The following is a 27,954-nucleotide window of genomic DNA, read 5'->3' as shown; positions in this document are numbered from 1 at the left end:
AACAATAAGCTTTGCACATCTCTGATCATTGCAATTCCCCAGAGAAGGTGATAACTCTGTAATAAAACATTTGAGCATTATTTTCTTAATGAACATTTCCTTGTTTCAGAAAAACCATTTAAGATGAATTTTATTATTGGCAAGCTATGCATACCATTTTATACTTTGTGATTGGGAGGCTTTTGTTCTCATTAGCTGTATTTAATACTACATAGTCCCATATATAGACCACCACTTAATTTAGCATTTGATAGTGAGAACTTCACATGAAAAGGAATTATAAGACACTTGAACGCTGGTTTCAGTAAGTTATTTAAAAGTTCTACACACAATTTTATTCATATACCTTGGGGGCTTCTACAAGTAAAACATTTGGTTTCAAACCATTTTAACGTGATATTTTGCAAAGTGTCTCATTCAAGTGTGAAACAGGTGTTTCAAGCATTGCAGAAGTATTTCAGTTTTGTACTAGAAGCAGGAGGACTCCTGAAATTTTACATCTGGAGCAGTTCAAGATCAAATGTTCTGCACATCTTTAGTTCTTTCTATCATTCAAAATCAAAGCTAGTTTGAATTATTTATCAAACTTGTATGCTGCCCATCTCACCTAAGGTGTCCTTGCCAGCAATCTTAAATACAATGCAGAAATAGCTGTTTTTAGCATTACCTGTTAACAAACAGAAAATGTTTTTCAGTGTATATGGTTATGAAGCAAGAATCAGTTCTGAATTGTTAAGTCTAGACACATGAATTGATTCACAAGCATCCTTGTTTTTCCAGTAGAACATTTTATCAATGTTATTTGCCAACTAAATAATACACCAATATATAAAGATTATACATTGCTAATTTAACAGAACATAAAATTCCACAACCCCCCTTCTATATAACAGCATTCTTTAACCCATCAGAGAACCCCTTCCATTTTTAAGCAATGTCCTAAAGATTTAAGAAAGGAAGTCATAAATATATGACTGAGTATATTTTAACCTTTAAAAATTCCAGGAAAGAACATATATATTTCCTCACTCAAATTGAAAGAAAAATAAATAGAAGCTTTCAATGAAAGCATATAGTCTACTAGCCACTCTGAAGTGGAGCCCCCAAATCCTTATAAAACTTCAGTTTAAATTTTAATAGTCCACTTGATGCCATCGTGTGTCCATTCCAAAATATGCCCAAATCCAACAGATACATTCCTCCTGTGATACGTGACTGGAACATTCATTTTATTTCCAGATATTCAGTCTGTTTCCATAGTAACGCTGCGGGATTCTTTGGCTACCATCAGTCGCATTAATTGACTGTGGAATTTCTCAATTTTCTTTACATCTTGAGCCTGATCTGTCCTATAGAGTAGACACTGAAAGAAAGAAAAAAGCAAAGGGAAAAGACTAATCAGGATTTATCTGAACATAATTTTAAAGATACACACACACACACCTGCTATGCTGTTTCATTGTGACAGTGGGGGAATGTTTCTGGGAAGGATACATTAAAAAATGCCAGGATTATGTCAATACTATATGTTCCCAGCAGAGTCACCCATGGCATCTTCTACCTGCTCCCCAAAAAGAAGCACCTTTTTGGGCAACATTAACATAGGAAGATGCTGGAGGTACAAAAACAATTTAGCAAAGGCACCATTCAACACTATGCTGGAAAAAGCAATGATACAAGCACTCCTGTATTTTGTCAAAAATAAAAACCATCTGGATAAACAATAAGAAGTGATTGATGATCCAATGCTGTGTGATAAGCTCTCAGGTTCGATTGCATTCAACATGCCAGATGAATAAAGCCAATCACTTTCTATATTGTGATTTTAAAAACACACCCACCATTTTTAAGAACATCTGGAATCATTTTAAAACCCTGAACCTCATTGACAACCAGAGGAACTGTGGAATTAATTTTTATTGTACACTGCCCAGCTCCCTCTGTGAGAGAGATGGGTGGGTGTTAAATACGATAAACAAAATAAAATAAACAAGTTTGAAAATTTGAAAGGAAATCACCAAGAAACAGAAAAAAATCAAAACGGATATCACAATAGATGACAGAAATTGTCAAGGAGTGAAGTTAAAGCCAAGAATATCAAAAGATCTCAAGAACATATTTAACAATTTCAGAGAACTATTTTTTAAAAAAAAAAACACACAAGAAACCATGTTACAATGTCATCTATAAAGATACTAAAGATTTAGGCAGTAATGGGATAAAGAAAAGTCTTCCAGAAGAACCTCAAACTCAGGAGATTCCAATCTCAAACTGATAGGCTCAAGGATATCAATGGACGGATAGTAACAGATTCAAAGAAGTCAAATTTATATAGAAGAAATACAGGAACTCCTTGATTTACAACTGGTCACTTACCGACCATTTGAAGTTCCAATGGAACACCCCCCCCCAAAAAAAGCTGCTTATGACAGTTTCAAAGTTCCAACATCATCTCTCCTTCCCACATGATCACATTTTGAGCATTCAGCAAGCAGCCCACATTTACAGCCGTTTGCGGTGCCCAGTGGGCATATGATTACGATTTACAATGATCTTGCTGAAAACCAGTATTTACTTCCTGTTTCCAGCAAAAACTGCTCCACAGTAAACAATAAATAATTGCAGCATTTGTTTAATGGCTGCACACTTTTCTTAACCACCACCGTGAAAAAGGCAGTAGAATCGGTTCAGTTCACATGGTCACCCACTTTCTGACCATCACAATTTGCCAGGCCCAAGTTACGACTGTCAATTTGGGGACTACTGTATACAGTATTGAAATTCTGTACATATTTCAGACAACTAAAGGACTTAAGAAGATACTCCCTGTTCATATGAATTGCTAGTACAACCAAATGAAATTAGATGAGCACACTGGTCATTACTAAGTGAAAAGGCTACAGGTATTGATGGAATGCCTACAGAAATATGAGAAGCAACAAGACAACTCAACTATACCAGCAAATCTGGAAACTGACATACCGGTCAATATATTGGAGCTTAGTTCATATACCACAGTCAAAGAAGACTTTAACAGAATGTGCAAATTATCATACAATACACATGTTAGCACAGTGGTTCTCAACCTGTGAGTCGGGACCCCATTTGGGGTCGATTGACCATTTCACGGGGGTCGCCAAGCAAGGCTGTCCGCCATTTTTTTGTCCGCCATTTTTCCCTTTTCCGGCGGGCGCCTTACCTCCCTTGGGCTGGGCCAGCTGGTGGTCGGCCTGCTCCGTCTCTACCGCTTGCCAGCTACGCCTCGGCCGGCGCAGGGGACAGAACCACGCATGTGCGGCGCTCCCGGGCAGGGAAAGTCCTCGACTTACGACCGGTTGGGTAGTCCTCGACTTACGACCGGTTTAGTCCTCGACTTACGACCGGTTTAGTCCTCAACTTACGACCGGTTTAGTCCTCGACTTACAACCGGTTGGGCTCGCGGCATTAAAAAGGTTGAGAACCACTGTGTTAGCAAAATAACTTTCTCTGCAGGCTACAGCCATACATGGAAATGTGGGATAATGAAGCTGGTTTTAGAAATGAACAATAGAAAGGAAGAATAGACATCATTGCTGATGCACCCTGGTTAACTGAAAAAGTCAAACATCAAAAATAAATCAATATATGCTTCGCTGACTATAGAAAGACCTTCAATTATGTCAACCGTGTCATGTTATGGAATGTCCTTAGGAAAATGGGAATCCCAAAACATCTCAACGTCTTCACACAAAGCCCATACATACTTTATATGACACAGGAAGGAAAGCCAGTCTATACAGAACATAATCAAAAAGACTTATTTTAGGTTTGCAAAGGAATAAGACAAAGCTATATACTCTCTATTTATTCAACCTACATGTGCAAAATATATTGGGTGAGGCTGGACTGGAAGAAGAGGAGCATTTAAAATCCGCCGCGCCCTCAAGACTTGGCTGTTTCAGCAGGCAGGACTGGCCTAGGGGGTATTTTAATTGGTTTTAACAAAATTTTAATAGAGCGGCCAATTCAAATATTTATTTTTAATTATTTTAGATTTGTATTTGGTATTTATGTGGGATTGTTTTAAACTGGCTGTAAGCCGCCCTGAGTCCTCCGGGAGAAGGGCGGGGTATAAATGAAATAAATAAATAAAAAATATATCAATAATCTGCACTAGGCTGATATTAGTCTGATAGATGTTAAGTGCAAATGATCTGGAAGTTCTAGTAATGGAAGTCAATGAGCAGAGTGAAAAAAGGGCCTAAAATTAAACATAAAGACCAAAAAAATGATAAAGCAATCAGCCTTAGAATTGATAATGAAGACAGTGAGGTGGTGGATAGCTTCTGCCTTTCAGAATCGATGATGAACAATAAAAGGATCAGCTTTCACTATAGAACTTGGAAAGGTGGCTATGAAAATCTTGGAAAAGATATTCTGATGCCATGATCATAGTTTTCACTCGAGGCACAAATGACCTGGTTCAAATAATCATATTATGGATACATTAAGCAGACTGTGCTCTGTTCAGATATCCATAACATTGGGAAAGAAAGAAAGAGAAAATAAGAAGATAACCAACAGCAAGGTGAGTGGACTTGATTACTACAGCAATAGGTGTACTTTTGGGAGACCTGAAGCGCCAGGCTGGAATTAGATTAGAGGAGAGGTCTATCTATGGGATCACTCAGAGAGAACATTGTCTTGATGGCACATAATCAAAATGTTTTTAAAAGTCTAAAACACAAATCTTGCTCTTTACTCTCATATCATGAGGACATAAAACAACTGCTAAAATATAAGTTTACAATGTAAATTAAACTGTTATGACCTGAAAGACCTAATAAAGGAGAAGCAGTGATTATGAGGACAAAATATATAAAAAGGAAGTGCAATTGCTCAGGACCAGATTATTATTTTTTTTTAAAAGGACACGTTTGAGGAAAGGTGGACTCCCAGTGACTAAATAGGCACTTTCATGAAGTTTGCTTTGCAACAATATTAATCTAGTCTGATCTTACTTTCTACCAGGATATTATTTCAATATTCTATCTATTGTCTTGGGATTTTTTAGTGGTCGCCTAAGTCAGCATTAACCAGGTATGACTCTGGGTAGCTTTCCCAAATTCAGCCATGTTCAACCTCCAACTGTGTCAGATTATTAATAACATTAATATGAATCCTGCTGGTTGATCTAGATCAGCATTTTGTGTTATATGTGTAATACGCAATAATCAACATGTATAATTAAATCAAAGGTAAGCGCTCTCATAATTTTTGAACCATTTAATAAATATGCTTACAAATATGCATAAAAATTACACGCTAGAATAATGTAAAGATTATAGCTGAAATAACTGAACAGCAAATATATATTATAAATATTTCTGTTTAACAATTTCTATTTAGAGCAGACAGCTTCATCTGGATCTAAATACCCAACATTTTTTTAAAAATAAAAGATTTTGGAGGGAACAGTTTTTTGTTTTATACCACACTTAAGTTGATTTTGCATATACTTAAAAGGGGTTTAACTATCAACTTCATGATACTATTTTACCAAGCACTATCTGAATATGCTTCCCTGTATTCAACTGCCTTTCAAAACATATTCACTCTGTACTTGGGAATATTCACTGCTACTTTGAAATTGGACAGACCTTATAATTTAATAGTATTATTTAATCTTGGGGGCTCAAACTTTTCACTGGCAATTGGGACAAAATAAATCACTTTCACATCCTAGGCAGCTGGTTACTCACTATTGGAAGATCAGAAAGAATAGTATGGATCTTTGAAATAATTAACATTATTCTTTAGTGCAAAGTTTAAGCAGAATCAGCTATCTCTAACCAGGATGTCTAAAACATTAATGTTCTCAGCAGTTTAAAAAGATATATGAAATATATGCAAGGATCACACTTCCCTAATAAATAACAGAATAACAGAACTGGAAGGGACCTTGAAGGTCTTCTTATCCAACCCATTGCTCAAGCAGGAGATCCTATACCATTTCAGACAACTGGGTGTCCAATCTCTTTTTGAAAATATCCAGTGATGGAGCACTTATAACTTTTGAAGGCAAGTCATCCCACTGACTGTTCTGTCAGGAAATTTCTCCTTATTTCTAGTTTGGCTCTTTCCTTGATTAATTTCCACCCATTGCTTCTTGTTCTGTCTTCAGATGCTTTGGAGAATAGATTGATCCCCTTCTTTGTGGTAGTCCCTCAGATACTGGGATACTGCTATCATGTCACTCCTAGTCCTTCTTTTTATTAAGGACATACCCAATTCCCGCAACTGTTCTTCATATGTTTTAGACTCCAATCTCCTAATTCATCTTTGTTGCTCTTCTCTGGACTCTTTCTAGAATCTCAACATTTTTTTTATATAATGACAACCAAAACTGGATGCAGTATGCCAAGTGTGGCCTTACCAAGGCATTATAAAGCAGTACTAACACTTCATGTGATCTTTATCCTTCTGTTAATGCAGCCTAGGACTGTGTTAGTCTTTTTATTGACTGAAACGCACTGCTGGTTCATATTTAAGTAATTGTCCTCTAGGATTCCAAGATCCCTTTCACAGTTACTACCGTACTATTGAGCCAGATACCACCTATTTGATACTTGGCATTTGGTTTTTCTTGCCTAAGTGTAGAACCTTACTTTTCTCACCATTGAATTTCATTTTGTTAGATAGGGCCCAGTATTTAAGTCTGTGAAGATCGATCTGGATTTTGACCCTATCTTTTGGGGTGTTGGCCATTCCTGCCAGCTTGGTGTTGTCTGCAAATCTATCCCTTCATCTAAATCATTTATGAAGCTATTGAATACTGGGCCTAGGACAGAGCCTTTGATTTTGTGTGAAACAGAAGGTAAATGTTTTTTTAAATTTATATGGTTATTTATTTAAAAGATTTGTATGGCTGCCCACTATACATAACTCTGGGCATTAGGATTCTAAAAATTCACATTTATTCTGAGGTACTGCTTTTAAAATGCTAAAGCACTAACTCTAAAAACAACGTATCTTATAAAAATGATTTGAATACCTCTAGGTTTACACAACTGCTTCTCTAAGAAGTATTCAGCAAATCAGTTGATACATTAACCAGTTTTTCTCCTAAAACAATATTGAAAATTTGGTTTGGACTCTGAGAATTTAAAATTGTATCACTGAAGTTTTACTTACAACAACATCATCTGTTACTTTAATACACAGATTCCCATCACAATGTCGGTACTTGAGTACGACTCGGACCTGAAATGACACAAAAATCATTTTATAGAAAAATAAAATAGCATCAATACAGATACACTTTCACAAGTTAATTTTAAAGGTGAAAAAACATGGCTACTTGCAAACCTGCGTTAGTGCCAGTTACACACAGCATTTCAACCTTTAGCCCTTTTTCATCTGATGAGTAGTCCCAACCAAGACACACTTGAAATGAACAAAACCAATAAATGGATCTCCTTTATACATTGCTGCATAAGCATACAGGAGCTGATTGTCTAGGATTTGAACAACTCACTGCAACAACCGCTACAAAAGAATCTTAATCCAATAGTGAAATATTGATATTCAAATACTAAAAACACTAGAAGTTCGGAAGACTTCCTACCACTGAAACGTATTTACTATTTACTATAACGCTATCAGATGAGTTACTTCCAAATTTACTCCAGCCAGGAAACATGATAAAGAGATGCATAAATATGCGATACGCTCAACGGTCACAAATTCAATACACCGCAAAAAATCAAAACTTTAATAATAATAATAATAATGATGATGATGATGATGTTGGAAGGGACCTTGGAGGTCATCTAGTCCAACCTTCCCATTCTGAGCGAGATTAAAGCTTTTCTATGGAAACTAATCAAGGAGAGAAGCAACCTAGAACTAAGGAGAAACTTCCTGACAGTGAGAACAATTAACCAGTGGAACAACCTGCCTCCAGAAGCAGTGAATGCTCCAACACTGGAAGTTTTTAAGAAGAGACTGGACAGCCATTTGTCCGAAATGGTATAAGGTTTCCTGCCTGAGCAGGGGGTTGGACTAGATGACCTTCAAGGTCCCTTCCAACTTTACTACTACTACTACTACTACTACTACCAGTACTACTACTACTATTATTATAGTTGCCAACTTCAGAAAAGCCAGCAATTATACTACTACTACTACTACTACTACTATTATTATTATTATTATTATTATTATTATTATTATTATTGCCAACTTCAGAAAAGCCAGCAATTATTACTACTTCGGCATCACTAGAGTTGGAAAACTGGACTAGTGGCTTATACTAAGTTGGCAACAAATACCCCCAAACCATGCAAGCCCAGAGACTCCCAACACTCACCAACCCCTCTTCCCTCTGCTCAACTTTTGAGCGAATTCCCGCCGACCTCTCCTCCACCGACCCTCCACGCCTCAAATAACCTCCACTGCCCAAGTACCTTCATAGGGTCGGACAGATAGAGTTTCTCCGCTGCGCGAGTGAACTCCTCCCAGGTCTGATAAAGCGGCATAGCTGCGTCCCGTTCGCTCAGACCGGGAACGTACAGCTCAGCACTCTAACAAGAAGTAAGATGGCGCTTTCAGACGGCCCACATTCAAGCAAGGAGCTCTCCTATTGGGTAACCTCAGAATTATTACCAATAGGGAGGCTTGTTATTCAAACGTGGCTCCCTCCCCTCAATCTCCGCCTCTTCCTGCCATAGGAGCGGGAGAGAAAAATTCTACAGTGACAAGAGGAGCGCCGTCTTCCGGAGTATAGCGGTCGCGGAGCAGAGCACAGCGCCCCCTCGTGGTGTAGAGAGAGGGGCGAAAACAACCTCCCTCGCTGCCGCAGATCTGAGTCCCGGCTCTTAAGGGCCGATATGACAGAGAAGCCAAGGCAATCACGGGTCGCAGCTTTGTCCAATGAGAAAAAGGTAAACGTAAGAAAGCGAAGGTTTCTTTCTTTTTTTACCTTGACAGGTTTTGCTGTATAATATTTAGAGATTTATTTTCCACGTTAGGTAGCTTTGCTGCTCTATAATCCATCATACTTTTTTATTTCAAAGAAGGAAAAAGAGAACAGTGTAATTTAACAATACCGTTAAATATTGAAGACTGCTGTCGTATCTCTGCTCAGTTTTCTCTTCTGCAAACTAAACGTCACCAGCTGCCTCCTCAGATTGATAGCCGTGCTCTAAATTGGCTCCAGGTTCCCAATATTTTTGTTTAGATTGTGGTGCTTAGAACTGAATATTCCGAGTGAGTTCTGACCAAGAGGAAAAAAGAGTGGGATAATAATTACTTTCTACTTATTCTGATTTCTTTTTAATACGTCCCCAAATAGCATCTGCCTTTTTAGAAGATATATCACATTGTTGGCTTATATTCAGTCTGTGATTGGTTGGAACATCCAGATAGTGGTGGGATTCAAACATGTGAACAACCGGTTCTCTGTGTGGATGCCGCTTCCAGAAGTCCATTCTGGGCCTGGGGAACAAAAAATTAGCTACCGGTTCTGTCGAAGTGGTGCGAACCAGCTGAATCCCACCACTGCATCCAGATCTTTTTCTCCTAGACCAGTAGCCCTTGCTTACTGACCATCACTCATTCAGCAACTGCTTAAAGCTGCAGTGATGCTGAATGAGTGGTACTTACAACTGCTCCTCAAAATTCTGGCCATGGCACCACTCCCATAGTCATATGACCGTGATTTGGGTGCTTGGCCAGCAGTTTGCACTTATGATGGTTGTAGTGCCCCATAGTCACATGATCATCATCCCCATAAGCCAAAGGGGAAGCCAGCAGAGAAGGTTGCAGATTACTCCAGTAAATCCCCTGGGCTCACGTATGCCTAGTGCTGGGCCTCCCAGGTCTCCCCCACCCCCCATGGCAGCCCCATGCTCCTTACATAGGATTCCCACTGCTTCCTGGTTAAAAATCCATGTGTATTCTGTTTATGACGGTAACCAGAATTGCCATGATTGCTGCTAAGCAATGCAGTCATGTGATGCCATGCTTTACAACCACGTTGCTTAGTGATGGCAATCCGAGTCCAATTGTCATTGTAATCTGAAGACTACCTGTACTGTTTCCAAACCAGGTCTCTTCAATCCTTGCACTTTTCATTTTCTTTTTATCCTCAGGTGGAGCATTTTACATTTCTCTCTTAGATTTCATCCTGTTGTATCATCCTGCTGTTGAAGCCTATTTAGATCTTTTGGGATTTTCTCTTTCTCTTCCAACATGTTAGCCTCTCCTAGTTTTGTGTCATTTGCAAATGTGATAGTCATCCTGTCAATTATTTCATCCAGGACATTAATAAAGGCACTGATAGAGTTCTACGAAATGGCATTAATAATTTCCCTCTAGGCTGAATATGCATACCTACTGTATATTACACATAATGTATTAATGTTGTATTTAGTGCAAAATTTTGGAAACCTCTTAATCTATCAAAATATTCTTTTCAGTAATTAATTTATCCAACTGATCAGATAAGCTGGCATTGCTCAGAAATACAAGTTTATTAAAACTGCACTTTCACATACAAGATAAGATAACTTTTATTGTCATTTTTTACTGTGAGCACACTGGCTCACATTAAAAATGAAATTCTGTTGCCTGCTCTCAAAACAAAGTATATATCTACCCATATACATACATAATGCACATATACACATGCTATATACATATATATACAATATTAATCACTGTCCATTCTGAATACATAGTGGAAAGAGGAAACTTGAGAGTTCACAAAGTTGATACTATATGGAACAAAACTGTGATTGAATCTCGATGTTGTGCTTCGGATACCACAAAGCCTCCTCTCAGAAAGTAACAAGGAAAACAGGTCATGAAGTGAATGTGTAGCGTCCCAGACAATCCTGCGGACCCTACTTATATCGCTTATATGCTATGTCCTGGATAGAAGGGAGTGAACTACCAATAATCTTTTCTGCCATCTTTACCACTCTCTGCACTGTCCTGTCCTGTCTACCATGCAAATATATCAATATTCTATCACGTACTAATGTATCAAGTAATAATCTCCTTCCTATGGCAAACCTAGGTGCACATATTCAGAAAAGGGAAGGAACCTAAAACAAGAAACATCACTCAGAAAATGCATCTGTAGTATTGGAAACAAGAAGTGTTACAAGTGTTTCAGCTCAGTCTTGGGAAAAGGGAAGAGAAAAGAAAAAAAATCTTTAGAAACTTCATTTTGTGTTTGTTTAGTAGATTTTCAGTTCTGTTATTATAAAATAAAGTAACATTCCTCTAACCCTTGTGTTGTCTGTTTCCTAATCTGGCCTATCTCAAAGGGGTGACACATTGGTCTCTCCCCCCACAAAGGAGGAGGCAGAGGAAGAGCTGATCTCCCTAGTCACAGGCTTCAACATTACAGTGCCAAGAGATGGCACAACAGACTATATATCCTTCTTATCATTTTCCCCCTTTTATTTCCCAGTAAAACATGCAGGTTAAGGGAATTGCTGGGATTGGTGAGAGAATGCCAGGCTTTATGGTTTTTTTTTAATATAAAAAAATAATAAAAGTTATCATTTTATATTATTATTTCATTTTTTATAATGTTATTGTGTTTTAATGCTTTTATTATCAAGGGGAATGTAAACTGTTTACATTCCTGTTGGGTGGGAGTGGCATATAAGCCCCAGGAAAGTAATAAATAGGTTTGTCAATAAAAACAGATGTTGGTTGAAGTGTTCACGGAGGCTATTTTGCTAGTTTTTCCAAGCAGAAAAAAATCATAATCTCAGCAATCAATTTGATAAATAGAACTATGGGGAAGTTTTAAAGAAGCTGTAGACCACCAGTGAATCTGTATAAAAAAGGGTAACGCTGGGGCAGGGCTAGGTATGGATGGTTGAAAAAAAAATGAACATCCCATCTTTTGTTCACCTTATGAACTCTGATATATTTTTAACTTCAGCGGGATTTTCTAAAAACAATATATTGGCCATATTGTTTTTAGAAAATCCCGCTGAAGTTTAAAAATTCTTGTTTTTTAGCAGAAACATCTTGGTTATCTAGACATGAGAAATATGTTTTTATCTTAGCCTCTGATGATGATGTTATCCATTCGGCTGGTTTCGATTCTTGGCGATGCTGTGCGCCAGGTCTCTCCATGTCTTCCGATCCTGCAGTACTTCTTTGAGTTGCTCTATGCTCTGGCTGGTGTCAGCTTTAATGGTGTCCAGCCACTGTTTTCCTTGGCAGCCTGTTTTTCTTTTGCCACTAACTCTTCCAAACATAATTGCTTTCTCTAGTGAATTTCCCCACAGGACATGGCCAACATAAGTGAGATGTAGTTTTGTGATTTTTCCTTCCAGTGACACATGTCTGGTGTTATGCACTCCAGTACTTGCTTGTTGGTCACCTTTGCTGTCCAAGGAATACCCAGGACCCTTCTCCAGCACCACAGCTCAAATGAGTCGATTTTCTTCTCTTTTTTAAAGTCCAACTTTCACAACCATAGGTAGTTACGGGAAGCTCAATCTAGCAGACTAATCTACATTTGGTTGCCTGGCCAATATTCTTGCTTGTCTGTATTCACCTCATGTTCATCATTGCTGTATGACCTAGTCTAGTGCAATCTGTTGTTTTATTTCTGACCTGCATTCACCGCTTTGAGTAATCTGTGACCTAAGAAAGTGAATTTCCATGCATTCTATCTCTTCGTCATCAATTTCTATTTTGATGTTTCCATTCCTTGTAGTGGTCATGTAGTATCTACTACGTTAAATAAACCCCATAGATTTTCTATTGTGAGGGTGAAGGTTTGTTCGTCAAGCTTGTGGGTTGGTTTCTAAGCGTTTCATTACGAGGCTACGTAACATCTTCAGCGAAGTTTAGAGGATGTCAATGTCAGTGTTCTTCTGTTTATAAGGGCTTCAGGTGTGGGGGGGTGTCGAGTGAGGGTCTTCTGATGGGTCTTCTGATGGGGAGGTTACATCTTGGAGGTGAACTGCTGGTGGTGAGGGGCTTGCGTGGGTTGGTTGAGGGTTGATGCTGTTTCTGGTTGGTTGTGTGGTTGATTTGGATTCTGAGGTCAATTTTCTTTTGTGCTAAAAGATGCACCACTACTTTGAAAGTTTGCTTGTAAGGAGACACAGTGGGTTAGGGTTGATATTCACATCTTGCTCACTGTGGCATGAAGATGCTTCTCCAAACATTTTTAAAGGATACCTACTGACATCTCGGCCCGCTGTGGTTGCAACTCAATTTTACTTTTAGGTATTCCAGTTTTAAAGTTCTATAGTTTTTCCCCTTTCTCCCTTAGATAAGTCTTGCTGTATGCTATGTCTTGTACTGCTTCTTGTACATAGAAGTTTATCACTTTTTTTGAAAGAACATCTAATTGCCTGTTGAAAGGCCACTAACCCTGTATTTAAGACATAGGACTAAAGCTCTTTGGATAGAGCAGTAGCTCGGAAGGTCAATTTAAATTAGGAAGAGACTTGTTTGACAAGCCCCTGATAGCAATGCATGATTAAAGAAGGAAAATTTGCACTGACTTACTTGAATCAGAAAAATCATAGAAATTAAATAACTAAAAGGCTAAAACTATAGCCTTTGTTTACTTATGACCTTTTTATACTGGAGTTCTATGAATAGTTTGAAACTTCCTTTCCCCAGATTACTTAACTGAATTTTATCAAAGCTAGCTGGGGAATTTTGAGAGTTGAACTCCACATAACTTAAAGTTGCCAAGGTTGAAAAATCCTCCCAAAGAAGATTGAAACATCCATCTGATCTTTGTTTCTCCTACTTTGAAATACTCCCTTTGTTTTCCTACCCTGAAATTTCTGCCCCAAATTAGCACATTATATATTTGTCACTGTTTCTGCTGTTGAAAGAAAAATCTTTATCGGGTTCCAGTCCAAACCGGAATAAACAAAATGGACACTGTTTTAGAAAGAAGGTTGGAGTTTATTGAAGGACACAGCCAGACAGAAGAGTGGCTCTGGGAAAACTGACCAAATGTAGTAGGGAGAGGTGGGTTTTTATACCTCCTTGAGCTTTTGTTTGCAGTTGTTCCTGTGATATGAACTTTAACCTGAGTCTGAGTGTGCCTTTCTGATGGTGGTGGGTTAATCTTATTATGTCCCAAAGGTCATATCCCGCTTCCCTGGGGGTGTGGCTGATGACTATGTCCTGTGTTGGATTTTTTTTGGTGTGAGGGTTTGTTGATTCTAGGGATCTTTGTCTTTCTAATCCCATCAGCTTCTAGCTTCCTGGCTCCAACCTTCCTGAATGGATTATTACATCTGCATTTCTAAAAGCTGGTTTCTGCTGAGTTTTCTGGCTGGGGAGACGGAGAAGTTTCTGCCTTTTTTAAGATCTCCTCCATTATTCCTTTGGAAAAATATATTCTGCCTTTTTAATATTCCCCAAAATATTTCTTTCTCTGGATTCTTCCCACAGTATATTGTCTTGTTTTGTTCTGCTTATTTTTCAGTATAATTTGACTTTAGTTTTATAGCCTGGTTTGTTACAGCATAAGGGCTACATGCAGACATTTTTAACCCAAGCTGAACTTGGGTAGGAAATAATGCCTCCCCCTTATCTCCAAAATAAAAATAGTAAAACATATAGCCACATAAAACTCCTTCTCAGTAATGTGCACGTATTTGTGTGTGTGCATGCACGGGTGGTGTGTGTGTGTCACCCCTTGCAGCCCTGCGCCCTCAACAGAGACCTTCTGCAATGGCACGCTGAACACTAATGAAAACTGGTTTTGGGGAGTATTTATTGCTTTTTCTCAATGTGCTGCCGTTCACATTGCGCCCTGCCCCCTCAGCTCCCGCCCCAAGCCCCCTGAAAGGCTGCAAGAAGCTCCCATCATAGCTTATCTTGTCTCTCCCGTTCTTTTCCTCCCCAATGCCACAGCGTGGGGCTGCGAGGAGTGAGACTTCTTCCACGCGCACACAAACAGAGGCGAGCAGAGAACCATTCAGGGGCACAGAGGCAATGATGGGAGGGGGGGAAGAGAGGGGTCAAAATGGGAAACCTCTGCCCGGAGCTTCGGACAGCTTAAAAAAATGAAACTACGAAGTGCTCAGAAGGCAGTCCTTTTCCCAGCTCCTTCCTTCCTTCCTTCCTTCCTTCCTTCCTTCCTTCCTTCCTTCCTTCCTTCCTTCCTTCCTTCCTTCCTCCCTCCCTCCCTCCCTCCCTCCCTCCCTCCCTCCCTTCTCATTCTCATCTCTTTCCTTCCTCCGCGCTCAGGAAGGGATGACGGGAGGGGGAGAGATTGCCAGCGCTGCCGGTGGCCATGCTGCTGCCAGCCATAGCTATCCCACACAAGCAGGGGCAGTCCCAGTGAAAGGGAAACCTGGTGGCTGCGAGGCTAGGTCAGCGAGTGGGCGTAGCACTGATCTACTGGTGGGGGCCATCAAATCCGGAACATGCTCTGCCTTAGATCCACTGGACAGCCCTGGAGCCAGCGAGGCTCCCCCCCCCGCCGTCTCTGGCCTGCTTCCTGGAGGTGCACGGAGAAAGCAGTGAGCGCATGAGGGTTGGTGTCCTAGGGGAAAGGGAAGCACTTCTCTTGCCTTTTTTCTTTCTCAGTGGTCAGCAGAGACTGTCAGCAGGGATGCCGGGTGCACGCCGCCTCCTCTTCACGCACCCAGGGGGTGGGGGAGGCAGCCCCTCACTGGCCCTTTCCTGCCAAAACCTCTTTTTATATCCTCTCCTCTCTCCCCCCTCCTCCTTTTCACTTCAAGGTACCTCCAGCTTCCAAAAGCACCAATCAGCTGGAGCCCAGCGCTGATCCTGGGGCTTCTGCCGAGTCCTGACAGCCCTGCAGCTCCAGCTGCCTCTCCCTCAGGCTTGTCCGGCGCTGTCGCCACTTCAGCTCATTCCTCTCCCCCCCCCGCTACCACTTCTCTAGGACAGTCGCGTACTACTTGCCAGGTGCCAAAGTACCACCGGTGGTACGCATACCACCAGTTGAAAAGCCCTGGTTTAGAAAAATGATAGGCCTCTTTTTTTAAAAAAAAGTCCAAGTGATAAGTTAGCAAATAAGTGACTTATTGCCGAAGCAACTTGAAAGCTTCCATCTTAGACACTTACCCACATTCACTCAAGATAAGGATAGCAATTAGTAATTGTTTTCTCCATAGGCAAGCGATAATGGGCAGGAAGGGATATGCATCCAGGAAATCCATCAGTTGTTGCCCATAAATTGGCCTGCATTGAACTAAGAACAGCACCAGTCTCCTCCCCGATCATTTAGACAGAGTAGGGCTTGGCCATCACAACAGCACAATTTACGTCAGCATGTTTTGGATTTTTTTTGCTAACTCAAGAACTGGAGGAATATACATTAATGCATACATAAGGACAAGTTCTTTGTCTGAAGCTGACATGAAAGCTGTTTGTATCGCCAAGAGGCTGGAAGTCAAACCATTATAGACATGCTACATTTCCAAAATTCAGATAGAAGTAATGAAAATATTTTTAAAGTAAACAAAATCTGGATATTTGATTTTTGACCCATGTTTGCAACTAAGATTCCACCTCGTTTCTGCACAGATTTGTTGTTGTTTTTTAAATTATGCAATTGCTATCATATAACTAGCAAAAATATCCACTTCTATTATCTGACTTGGAAGATGTACCGCCAATCCAGAAGTTCCTGATCTGAATCACAATGGAAGCTTCTGTTTCATATTGGCTGAAATGAACAAACCATATGGCTGTGTAAACAAGTAGCAAAGCAACCTACAGAATTGCTCTGCAAATGAGAAGTTGAATTATGCAGAGCAGCAGCTTTGGTCTCTAGCTAGAAGCAAAATAAAAAGTGCAAGACACCCATTTATTTGCCAGAAGTCATGGGAGAGGGATAAAAGAAAATAGTGGAGGAAGATACAGCTGAGCATAACAAATGATGTCATGTGCATCATAGTGTCATCACGCAAATGGCATGCATTGCATAATTCATGCCATTTGTGTTATGATTGATCCTACCAGGTTTGTGTTACTGCTGCCTACTGATTACACTATTAGTAAAAGCCAGTCCAGTGATTCTTGGGGGGGGGGGCGCACGGGAGTACTCAGAGAGATGTGACAATGATGTTACAACACAAGCCCTATCCCTCTTCTACATGTGATATCCACTGAATACTCAAAAGAGTAGAGTTTGCAGCATAACATTGCTACACCACTTTCAATATTTTGACAAAAGTGGCAAGATCCTAAAATGCTGAACCAATCCAATGGTTGAATTTTTATCTCCATTATATTTCTCTCCCACTTTCCCTCCAAGAAGCTTAAAGTGTACATGGGAATTCCCTTCTATCTTAATCTCATGAGAACCTCAAGATGTTGCTCAGACTGAAAAGTAGCAACAGGAACAAGGTCATTTGATAAGCTTTTGCACAATGCAAAGTTGAAACTCCAAGAAACAAGAATACTGAGGCTCAGCAAATATTTTGGATTATTGCCCATGCTGGCTGGGTTATATAAAACAGTAATCCAAATTAATAGGGGCATGAAGTTTATCTAGCCACTACACTGCTAAGGATCTTGTTATGTCCAATTAGATTAATTACAATTAGTTAGTCATACAGAGACTCATCCTATAGTCTCTATATGGGTAACTAATTGTAATCCCATAGTTTTTGTGATATAACTTCAACCATGAATCAAAAATCAGATTTCTTTCTGCCTTTCAATTAATCTCTGTTCTTGAGGCTGAACAATTCCAAACTTACGAGAAATATGGATGTAATGTATATTTCAGTGTAGTGTGCAGCAAGGGCATCCATAGGATGATCAAAAAATTAAGATGTTATCTGCAAAAACAGAAACCCACCCTTTTGAAATATTTGCCTTGCACTAAAAAAGAGGTGAGGGTTCAGTCATGAGGTCATGGACATTGTCTTGACTTTTTAAATCTTCCTCCCAGCACAGATATACAGAATAACAGTTGGAAGGGACCTTGGAGGCTATCTAGTCCATGCCCCTACTTAAGCAGGAGACCCTATACCATTCCAGATAAGTGGTTATCCAGTCTCTTCTTAAAAGTCTCCAGTGATGGAGCACCCACAACCTCTGAAGGCAAGCCGTCCCATTGGTTGATTGTTCTCACTGTTAGGAAATTTCTTCTTAATTCTAGGTTGCTTCTCTCCTTGATTAGTTTCCATCCATTGTTTCTTGTCTCGCCTTCTGATGCTTTGGAAAATAGGTTGACCCCCCCTCTTCTTTGTGGCAGCCCCTCTAATATTGGAACACCGCGATCATGTCACCTCTAGTCCTTCTTTTCTCTAGACTAGCCATACACAATTCCTGCAAACATTCTTCATATGTTTTTCTTCATACAGCATCATATAGTATTATTCTTCATACAGTATCACATTACAGATCATTCTTGATTATGATCACAACTGGACCCAGAATTTCCATTGCTACACAAACTGGTTGTTAAGTGAGTCATGCACGATTTTATGACCTTTTTTGTCATAGTTGTTAAGCGAATCACTGCAGTAGTTAAATGAATTAGACAATCATTAAGTGAATATGGCTTCCCCCCTTGACTTTGCTTGTCAGAAGCTGGCTGGGAAGATCACAAATGATGATTCACATGACCTTTGAATGCTGCCTTTATCATCAATACATGCTAGTTACCAAGTGCCTGAATTTTGAAAGTGTGACGGGGAATGTTGTGACTGTTGTAAGTGTGAGGACCAGTCATAAGTCACTTTTTTCAGTGCCATTATAACTTTGACTGGTCACCAAATGAATGGTTGTAAGTGTCAAGTATTACCTGTAGTGTTGCAAAACTAGAATAATCTAGTATCACCAGTAATTTTCTTTTGGGAAAAAAGTGGGACGATTACTAGAAATGGGGAAAGTCAGTTTTCTTATCATTTTAATACAAATCCATCTAATTTTTAGCTTTTGAACCGATATGTGAATCAACGTGTGATATCTACACTTTTAATTTTTCCGATGCATTTCTCCATTTAAAACATAGAGGAAATGGGATGCCGTTGTACTGTATATTAATAGAAATAATGCTTAAGTGCCTCATATTGAAGTAAATGTACGTCGCTGATCAACTTCATCAAGCGGAACTCTTTCTATAAAATTGACCCAAAAAAGGAATTTTTTGTGGTTGCATTGCTCAAGGGGACTTATTTTCTAGAAGTGCATGTATAGGATTTCATCGCCTTATAGCCTTTGAAGTTTGCTTGAGCACAGGATGCAGCTGGGGCAATCTGGAAACTGAAGCTGTGCGAAAATAGAAGAACCTGGGCATAATCTTATTTATTTTGAGCTCTCTTGACAGAAAATAGAATTGCTTTCTTTATAGAGGCGCAGTTATAATTGCATAAATAGAACAGCTCACTCCTGCTGCAAGTCAGTAACTGTTTACCGTTTATCAGGTTTTGTTCCTTTAAAATTCTCTTCTGAAGTTGTTATGGCAGGAAAATTAACTAATCAAAGCCTGTGATGAGAAGCTACTGGCCCTTTGCTAAGTAAAACCTTTTGTTCCCATATTAGTGTTTTTTTAAAAAAAAAAAACTTCTCTTCAAAAGATACAAAGAACTCTACTAAGATGCCAGTGACCTTTACAGAAATAGGATTGGTTTTCTAGTATCCTGGATGTTTATAGGAAACAGCAAATTTAGAAACACCCAGATTCAGATCTACCAATGGTTGCTGAATACATTTTTTTTTTTTAGCTTTTGCCTCCTATACTGATTGGGCAGGGAATTGTTATTCTACCACACTAGCCAATCCTGGCTAATCTGAAAGCTAAGCAGGGTCAACTCTGATTAATACTCGGATGGGGCATTTTGGGAAGTCCAGCACTATAGGCCAGGGCTTTTCAACCTTTTCACCCATTGTACCACTTTTAGGATATGGCAATATCCGAGTACCACCAGTCACCTAGCAAGGTGTCAAAAACTTGACCAAAAAAAAAAAAAGGAAAAAAGTGATAAAGTACAGGTAGTCCTCGACTTACAACAGTTCGCTTAGTGACTGTTCGAAGTTACAATGGCACTGAAAAAAGTGCCCCCCAAGGCACAGCCGAGCAAGATGCCTGCCCGCCTGGCGGCGCTCTCATTCCCCTCCCCGCTACCACTTTTCTAGGATGGTCGCGTACCACCTGCCAGGTGCCAATGTACCACAGGTGGTACCCGTACCACTGGTTGAAAAGCCCTGCTATAGGCTAGTCTGGAAAGTTGAAAAAAATAGCAAACCTATTCTGTATTATATTAAGACAACTGTGTAGGTATGTCCATGCAAAGCCCACAACAGCAAGGCTTGACTTGATGGGAATTTTGCTTGTTATTATGCAATTCCCAAAAGGATTTAATTTAATTGTTTGAATAAAGTCACCGTGCAGTTTAGGAGAGATTGTTCAATCTGTGCATTTCTGCAAGGGATAGCAGAAAACCAGTAGACAAATTTGCATGGCTTTTTAGGTTAATTTTCGACCTAACGTGTCATATAGATCTAGGCTGCCAAAATCTGGACAATCTCTAGGTCACCATAATCTTTTACACTTTTTAATTACAGTATAACCAAATGGAAAAAAAATGAATATTCTGTCTGAAGTATCAAATTTCATGAGAAATGACTAAATCAAAATGGGTAAAATAAAAAAAAAAAAGCAAGATCAATGGGGTCTTTGGAGCAGATGCTGTGCTGCATTATGGTTCCAAGGTTCCTCCAAAATTGCCATTCAGTCTGACAGAAGGAAACATTACTTATTCCATTTAATAGAGTTAGTGGTTGTTTTCCTGTGCCACTCTCCATTACATTGGTGCCAATTTCTGGGATGTTCCTCCAAGACCAGCTGCAACCTTCAGTCCAGTGTTTTTCAAACTTGGCAACTTTAAGACGGGTGGACTTCAACTCCCAGAATACCCCAGCCACATGGCAATTAAAATCAATTAGGTTTAAGTTTCTTTCTCTGATTTTTAAGCTCCTGCCTCTCTTGTCTGATTGTTTCCTAGGCATTCCCCTTATTTGCCAAGGTCATCCATATATTCCATTACAGCCCCTAAAAAGTATTTACCTCCTTGGATTTTTAGGCTGAAGCAATCTTTCTAAGATTTGGATCCTGAGGTAACATTAGATTATAACCTCCAAGTTCCTTGACAATTTTGGGACTGAAAGAAGTTGTGGTCCAACAATTCTGGTTCAAGATTTAATAAAATTGCCTCTAGGGATAGAACATAAACTTTGCTTTATCTCATAGTTGCCAGGAGTTTTGAGATACAGATATGACAGTCCCATTTAAATGTGATTGACTAGTTTGTGATTCATGTGTCTTGCAATCTGCGTTAAAACCTTGTCTATTTGGAGGACCTGGAATAAGCTGCTTTATGCTGATGGAATGAATTTCCAGCAATTCCTGAGATAACAGGTCTATATTATTTTACTTCTGTTTTGTGCTATTGTTATCTTCTTAATATCAAGGTCTGAGCAGCCCTCCTCCCAGTTTGAAGCCATAGTAAAGGACATCTCACGGCCTTTCTATTGGACATGGTGACTGGAGCTGGTCTGGAAAGCATCTAGTTCTAGTCTACCCTGTAGTTGCTGTCTTCCTGTGAGTCCCAGCATGTTTTTCTTAACAACTTTTCTTTTTTCTCAAAACCATTGGTTTTCTGTTTTCTGACATAAGAATGAAAAAAGACAAATTTATGCCACCTCTTTTTCTGACCCTTTTGCTTCTGTTGCTTGCCACAACACATGTGGTCACAGCTTTTGGGACCTAAACTCCCTGCTGAGGTGTGAAGGATTACTAGACATTCATATCTTTGAAAATTGCAGCTTCTCATCAACAGCTTTTCAGGAACCCAAGTTGTTTTTTTTTTAAGATTCGTTCTGATTATAATGTAACAACCTTGTTCCTTTTCTATTCTGCCAAAACATTAATTTGAAGCTCCACCTGAAAAAGGAATGTTTATTTATTTTGCTGGGATGCCTACTGCTGAATGCCTGACATTTTGCCCTCTCTAGGAAGCTTGAAAACAATGCCTAAACAATTCATATTTTTTTCCCACTGCAAAATCACAACCATTCCCTGTATGCTATATGTACTTAACATGAATAATGCTGGCCCAAGTGTATTCTTTAATGTATTTCTGAATTATCCTTCCATTTGTAAAACCATCAGGATCCCTACCATAAAACTATGAAAATAAAATAAAATGCAACAAGTTGGAAGAATGAAGAACAAATATGTGTATTGCAATAAATATGAATCCTAAGATTAGGGAGTGTGATTAATCACAGAAAGCTTCTTGAAACAGTGTTGCTTTCATTAGTCTTCTACCCATTGAGTCTTACTTCAGCTCTGGCAATCAAACAGCTTCATCCATCATGTTTGAGGGTGGCGGGGTGAAAGCAGACTGCCCAGAATGTGCTACACCTTCACACGTGGTCCTGTTTTTTCACACCTGACAGTTGCTTTAGAAATATCTTAAAAATCAGTTCACCAACTTTAAACAATTAGTCCAGCAATAAGATGAGGGAAATAATTTGTACAGTTTCCTTGAAACACAGGCTTCTATGCAGCATTATTTATTTCTTCAGTTCTGCTACCAGTCTTCAAGAGANTTCCCATTGCTTTTTTTGCACTTAGTCATTCCTTTTCTCTGTTTAGGTAAGGAAATCTCTGAAAGAATGACCGACAGGTCACGGGTTGTCTGGTATGCAACCTGAGAGTCCAATTTGAAACAGTTATAATTGTGGAAGAGGGAGAAATAATAAGATGGACAAATTGCTATCAACTTCCTTAATCTTCTCTTACTCAGGACTAAAGAAAGATCTGGTAACTTTGATGCTATTCCAAAATTATCCTTTCTTTACAAGTCACAAGAAAATGGACATGGAGATAGTTATTTTTAAATGAATTTGAAAAAAAAAGGAATTTATTTTTAAACAACGTTGTAAACAAACATTTCATGCTGTCCTTGGGATCAATAAAGCACATGAAAAGATAAGGGAGAGAAAAATCAAATCAGTTAGCCCAAACCAAGAATGTAGTCAAATAATGAACAAGAACTACTTGCTTATTAAAAATATAGCTCACCACAAATAAATTGTGCTTCAGTCTTAAAAAAAAAAAAAAACAACTACAGGGGAAAGTAGGTGTTTGTTTACTACTCTAGTATTAGGTTGCTTACATTGGGCCAGGAATTCATCAGCACTTGGGAGATTTAAAAAATATTTACTTTCTATATTTTTTCTTGGTTTGACAATACTACCGGTATATGCTTCCCTGCATCATGAATTCCCACCATGAGCACATGTGCAATCTCTACAGTCCCTGGCACGTGTTTCATAACATATACTTATCTTACTTGAGATAAAACCTTTGATCTCTGCAGAAAAAAGGAACTATATGTAATAAAATAGTTTTGCTTGGATTTTTGTCTAAGCATGGTACAACAAAAAATGGAAAAATAACTCATACAAGCTCAGGACTGGGACAGCAACTTGCATTCTATCTAGAGGAAAGTTATTGACTATACCACTTGCCATCAAAATTTGGACTGTGTATCTCTCTCTGTCTCTCTTATTTAGAGACCACCCAGGGAGAAAGCAGAGCTGCTTAACTCATATATTCCATCAGTCTTCACACAAAAAGAAACTATAGCCCAACATACCAAAAAAACCACTGCAAAAGACAAACTAGAAACAAAAATTAAAATAAGGAAGAAAATGGTAAGAGAACACCTATCTGACCTTGACGAGTATAAATCACCAGGACCTGGCAGATTATATCCCAGAGTTCTGAAGGAGCTGGCAGATGTTATCTCAGAACCACTACATCACCATCTTTCATAAATCCTGGAGCACCGGGGAAGTACCTGAGGATTGGAAAAGGGCTGATATGGTTCCCATATTCAAGAAAGGGAAAGAAACGGACCCAAGAAACTACAGACCAATCAGTTTAACATCAATACCTGGGAAGATCCTAGAAAAGATGATCAAAAAACAGATCTGCGAACAACTAGAAGCAAAGAAAGTTATAACTAGTAGCCAGCATGGGTTTGTTAAAAACAGATCATGCCAAACCAATCCTATTTCATTCTTCGATAAAGTGACTAAACTAGTAGACCAGTGAAATGCTGTGGACGTAGTATATTTAGATTTCAGTAAGGCATTTGATAAACTAGACCACAACCTACTCCTTGGTAAGTTAGAAAAAGGTGGAATAGACAACATCATCATCAGATGGATCTGTAGCTGGCTGGCAAACCGTACTCAATGAGTAGTCCTCAATGGCACCACATCCACATGGAGAGAAACAAGCAGTGGAGTTCCACAAGGTTCTGTCTTAGCCCCAGTACTCTTCAATATCTTCATAAATGACTTAGAAGAGGGAATTGAAGGGGAACTCATCAAATTTGCAGATGACACCAACTGATAGGAGTAGCCAACACCCCAGAACACACTCAGGATCTAAAAAGATATTGATAAACTTGGAACAATGGTCCCTATCCAACAAAATGAGTTTCAATGTGGAGAAAAGCAAAGTTTTAATTTAGGCAGGAAAAACCAAAGGTTGGCTCAAAAACAGTAACTGTGAGAGGGACCTTGGAGTCCTAGTGGACAATCACTTGATATGAGCCAGCAGTGTGCAGCAGCAACCAAAAGAATCGAGATCATGTGAAATATTAGTACCGCTTTATAAAACCCTAGTAAGACCACACCTGGAATACTGCAGCCAATTTTGGTCACCATATCACAAAAAAGATGTTGAGAGTTTGGGAAAAAATTCAGAGAAGACCAACTAAGATGATCAAAGGCCTGGAAACTAAAACATATGAAGAACGGCTGCAGGACTTGGGTTTGGCTAGTCTAAAGAAAAGAAGAAATAGGGGAGACATGATAGCAGTATTCCAGTATTTGAGGGACTGCCACAAAGAAGAAGAGGTCTCATTATTCACCAAAGCACCAGACGGCAGGATGAGAAACAATGGTTGGAAACTGATCAAAGAGAGAAGCAACCTGGAATTAAGGAGAAACTTCCTGACAGTGAGGACAATTAACCAGTGGAATAGCTTGTCTCCAGAAATCATGGGTGCTCCATCACTGGATATTTTTAAGAGACTAGACAGTCACTTGTCTGAGATGGTATAGGTTCTCCTGCTTGAGCAGAGGGCTGGACTAGAAGACCTCCAAGGTCCCTTCCAGCTCTATTCTATTCTATTCCATCTCATTCTCGGTGGCTCTGGGCAGTTGGCTCTCTAGCCCTTTATGCCACATCATTCAGGCATATATTCTGGCAATTCTTCTGTCTCTCCAGTTCTTCTTAACTTAATCTGGCATCAGAGTGGCAATTTCCTCTAAGAGGATTGCCGGCAGGTGTGAGCAAGTTGCAGCAGGCTCTAGTTCCATTTATTCGGCTATTATAGTGGTTTTACCAGTTCTTCCTTCTGTAATGCTGTTCCTTCTGGTCAGGGATGTCTTTCAGGCTAGATACCTTACTAAAAAAACTGGGATTGTCCCTTCCAAACCAAAGCAGTTGGCAGGTATGCATTATTGCTTTGGATTACTCCGGGTAACATAGATTATTTAACATTTCCAGTGTGATGCTCTTTACACTGGCTGTGTTTGTTGAGGATTATGAGCATTTTTCTCTCACACATTTGGAAGCCAGTAGGCTAGAGAAGACTGCCTTTGTTAGGATAAAGAATTACAAATTGGAGAGAAATCTTAGCTCCTAGCAAACAGGATTTACTAGAGAGAAAACTTTATCCGGTGTATTTTGAGTAATGCATGATTAATAGAGTGAGATGTAGTCATTAGAAGCCAGTAAGGTGATCAAAGGAGTAGCCATAATAGTCAACCATTCATCACCGGCCGATTACAAGATCTTTTTTTGCACAAAATTATCTTTATTGGCCATTCCAACATTTATTCCAATGCAGTGAATGAAACAAAACAAATATAGCGATTCATTTACAGGTTGGATATCTAATCATGGTATTAGCAAATAGAAACTGCTATAGCAATAAAAGATGTGATATTTCTGGTTGTTTATTTCAAACTAGTTCCAGTCAGGATTGCAAAGTTCATTTTGTTATGGAAATTAAATGCTGATGCAGATGAACCAATGGAGCTGTAGACATTACTGAGACTATATTTTACAGAAAAAGCTGGTATCCAGATGTGCAGGAAGTTATGTTCTTAGACATTTGGATAGCACCACATTAGCAGATTAGTTGTAGCAGACTCCATGCAACCTGATAAACTAAAACTTTTACCAGATGGCAGCAAGCTTTTGCCTACATGGAAACAGAACAAACCATGTTGGCCTTAGAGGCATGGGAAAAGCCACTGGGAACAGCCACTGTTAATTCTCAAACCTAAAAGAGACTATGAGATTTCTTTTTCCCAGAACAAGCTTAATTCATACTACATCAAGCTTATTATGTATTCTGTACATAATCAGAGAAATATCGTGAGAATCACTTATTTCCCTGTAGATTCGTTTGCTTCTTTGCTAGAGAATTCTGGCAAGGAGTATAATCCTAGGATTACCCCCAATCAGAAAACCATTGATGGTGGTATTCATGAAGGGGCCCTAGTGGACTGTGCTGTTGAAACGGGGAGCTTTTGCTGCCAGATTAAGAGGCAGGGGCCTAGAAACCGTCTGCATTTCCTTTAATGAATTCTCTCCACAAATAGATTTTGAGTAACAAATGGCTGACAACACAGTTTCCTTGATTTCCCTGACAAGGCTGAGCTGTTTTTGGTAAAAGCAAGAGCAGGTGTTACTGGAAGTAGTACTGGGAATTGTTTGCGGGATCACGACAACTGGACTTTAGGCCAAATCTCCAAAGTGATATATACCTGAATACCAGATCAAGGAATAAGACAGAAGAATCACCTCTGAGCAATGGAAATCTGGAGAGTTCCTAGATACCATGCATTATGGAAAATCTAGGATTTATTATTTCCACCATACAATTTTTTAGTAATTGGGCCACATTTGCACTATACATGAAGCCCAGTGATATAAAAGGCAGCTACTTTGGGTTCTGCTGACACAGGGATCATGTTTAGCCCCCTTTTGCTGCCCGCTCCTTACATATGCCTTCAGCAAACCTAGTCATGCCAGATGAGCTCTTGCACCTGGGCTGCAGATGTTCCTATGACCACAGGAAGGGAGCAAAGAGCATGAGCTTTCTGTGTTTGCAGCCCAAAAGCGATTTTTTTGCAGCTTAGATACATTTGTGTAGTGGCCAAGAGGAGCCATAGCTAAAAAGCAGTCCAGAAGGAAGGAATGAGCAAGCAAGGCAATAGCTACTTAGCACTATGGCTGATAGCACCTGCTGCCATTCTTGTCAGTTATCTCAGCAGCAGCAGCAGCATTCACTGGAAGCTGAGCCCTTAGAGAGAATGGTAGCTTCCATAGGGATCATGGCCAGCTGCTCTCCCACATCTTCTAGCTTTCCTTCCCTTTCTTGTGTGAAAAGACAGGCCTTAAGGCTTGTCTGTTTGATCTGGCTGTGCCAGTGCAACCCCAGGCCATTAAGAGCAGAAGAACATTGTATCTCCACATTCCTAGCCCACAAGCAACGCCACCTCCACCATTTTTTTTCCTGCTAAACATTAAACATAGTGTTTTTGCCAGTACAAATGGTATTGTTTGGTCACCTACAATGGCTTCATTTCATTGGAAACCAAACATCTCCATTCAGTTGATTACTGTGGCAGAAAAGCCCCTTATCCAGTCATTAGTCACTGTCCTCCATGATTATTCTGTCCTGGAGTGCTGCTAGGCTTTCTGCCCCTTTCTGAAGGGACTTCAATCACCAAACCTGGTGGGTTTTTTTTTTTAAATCTTTGTTTCACCAGCGAGATGGTGAGGCTTTCAGTTGTTTTCTTTTTCTATGCCTGCCTTCTCTCCCCCTCACTTCTGCTCCATTCAGCCATCTGCTTGCAGTAAGTTTACATCCCCAG

The 27,954-nt window shown here is 39.5% G+C and overlaps 1 protein-coding gene across 1 annotated transcript; it reads right to left on the bottom strand.

The window, feature by feature from the left end:
• Window positions 1–112: 112 nt before the first annotated feature.
• Window positions 113–8,602, bottom strand: SRP9 (signal recognition particle 9). Its single transcript, XM_015830547.1, has 3 exons — window positions 8,448–8,602; window positions 7,174–7,242; window positions 113–1,363 (listed from the first exon to the last, which is right to left on the bottom strand). The coding sequence occupies exons 1-3, from the start codon at window positions 8,517–8,519 to the stop codon at window positions 1,244–1,246; spliced, it is 261 nt and encodes an 86-aa protein (XP_015686033.1). The 5' UTR covers window positions 8,520–8,602; the 3' UTR covers window positions 113–1,243.
• Between the last annotated feature and the right edge of the window lie 19,352 nt (window positions 8,603–27,954).

The sequence above is a fragment of the Protobothrops mucrosquamatus genome, unplaced genomic scaffold, assembly GCF_001527695.2.
Source record: "Protobothrops mucrosquamatus isolate PMUCROS unplaced genomic scaffold, P.Mucros_1.0 scaffold_3, whole genome shotgun sequence".
NCBI classification, from domain to species: Eukaryota; Metazoa; Chordata; class Lepidosauria; order Squamata; family Viperidae; genus Protobothrops; species Protobothrops mucrosquamatus.
The sequence above is the reverse complement of the archived record's forward strand: the minus strand, read 5'-3'. Positions and strand labels throughout refer to the sequence as shown.

Bases quoted from the DNA above. Each gene is read 5' to 3' on its own strand.
- SRP9 (XM_015830547.1), bottom strand. From the start codon at position 8,519: ATGCCGCTTTATCAGACCTGGGAGGAGTTCACTCGCGCAGCGGAGAAA. The intron at 7,243-8,447 runs GTACTTGGGCAG...GTGTCATTTCAG, and splicing joins ATCTGTCCGACCCTATGAAG to GTCCGAGTCGTACTCAAGTA. The intron at 1,364-7,173 runs GTAAGTAAAACT...TCTTTCTTTCAG, and splicing joins AAGTAACAGATGATGTTGTT to TGTCTACTCTATAGGACAGA.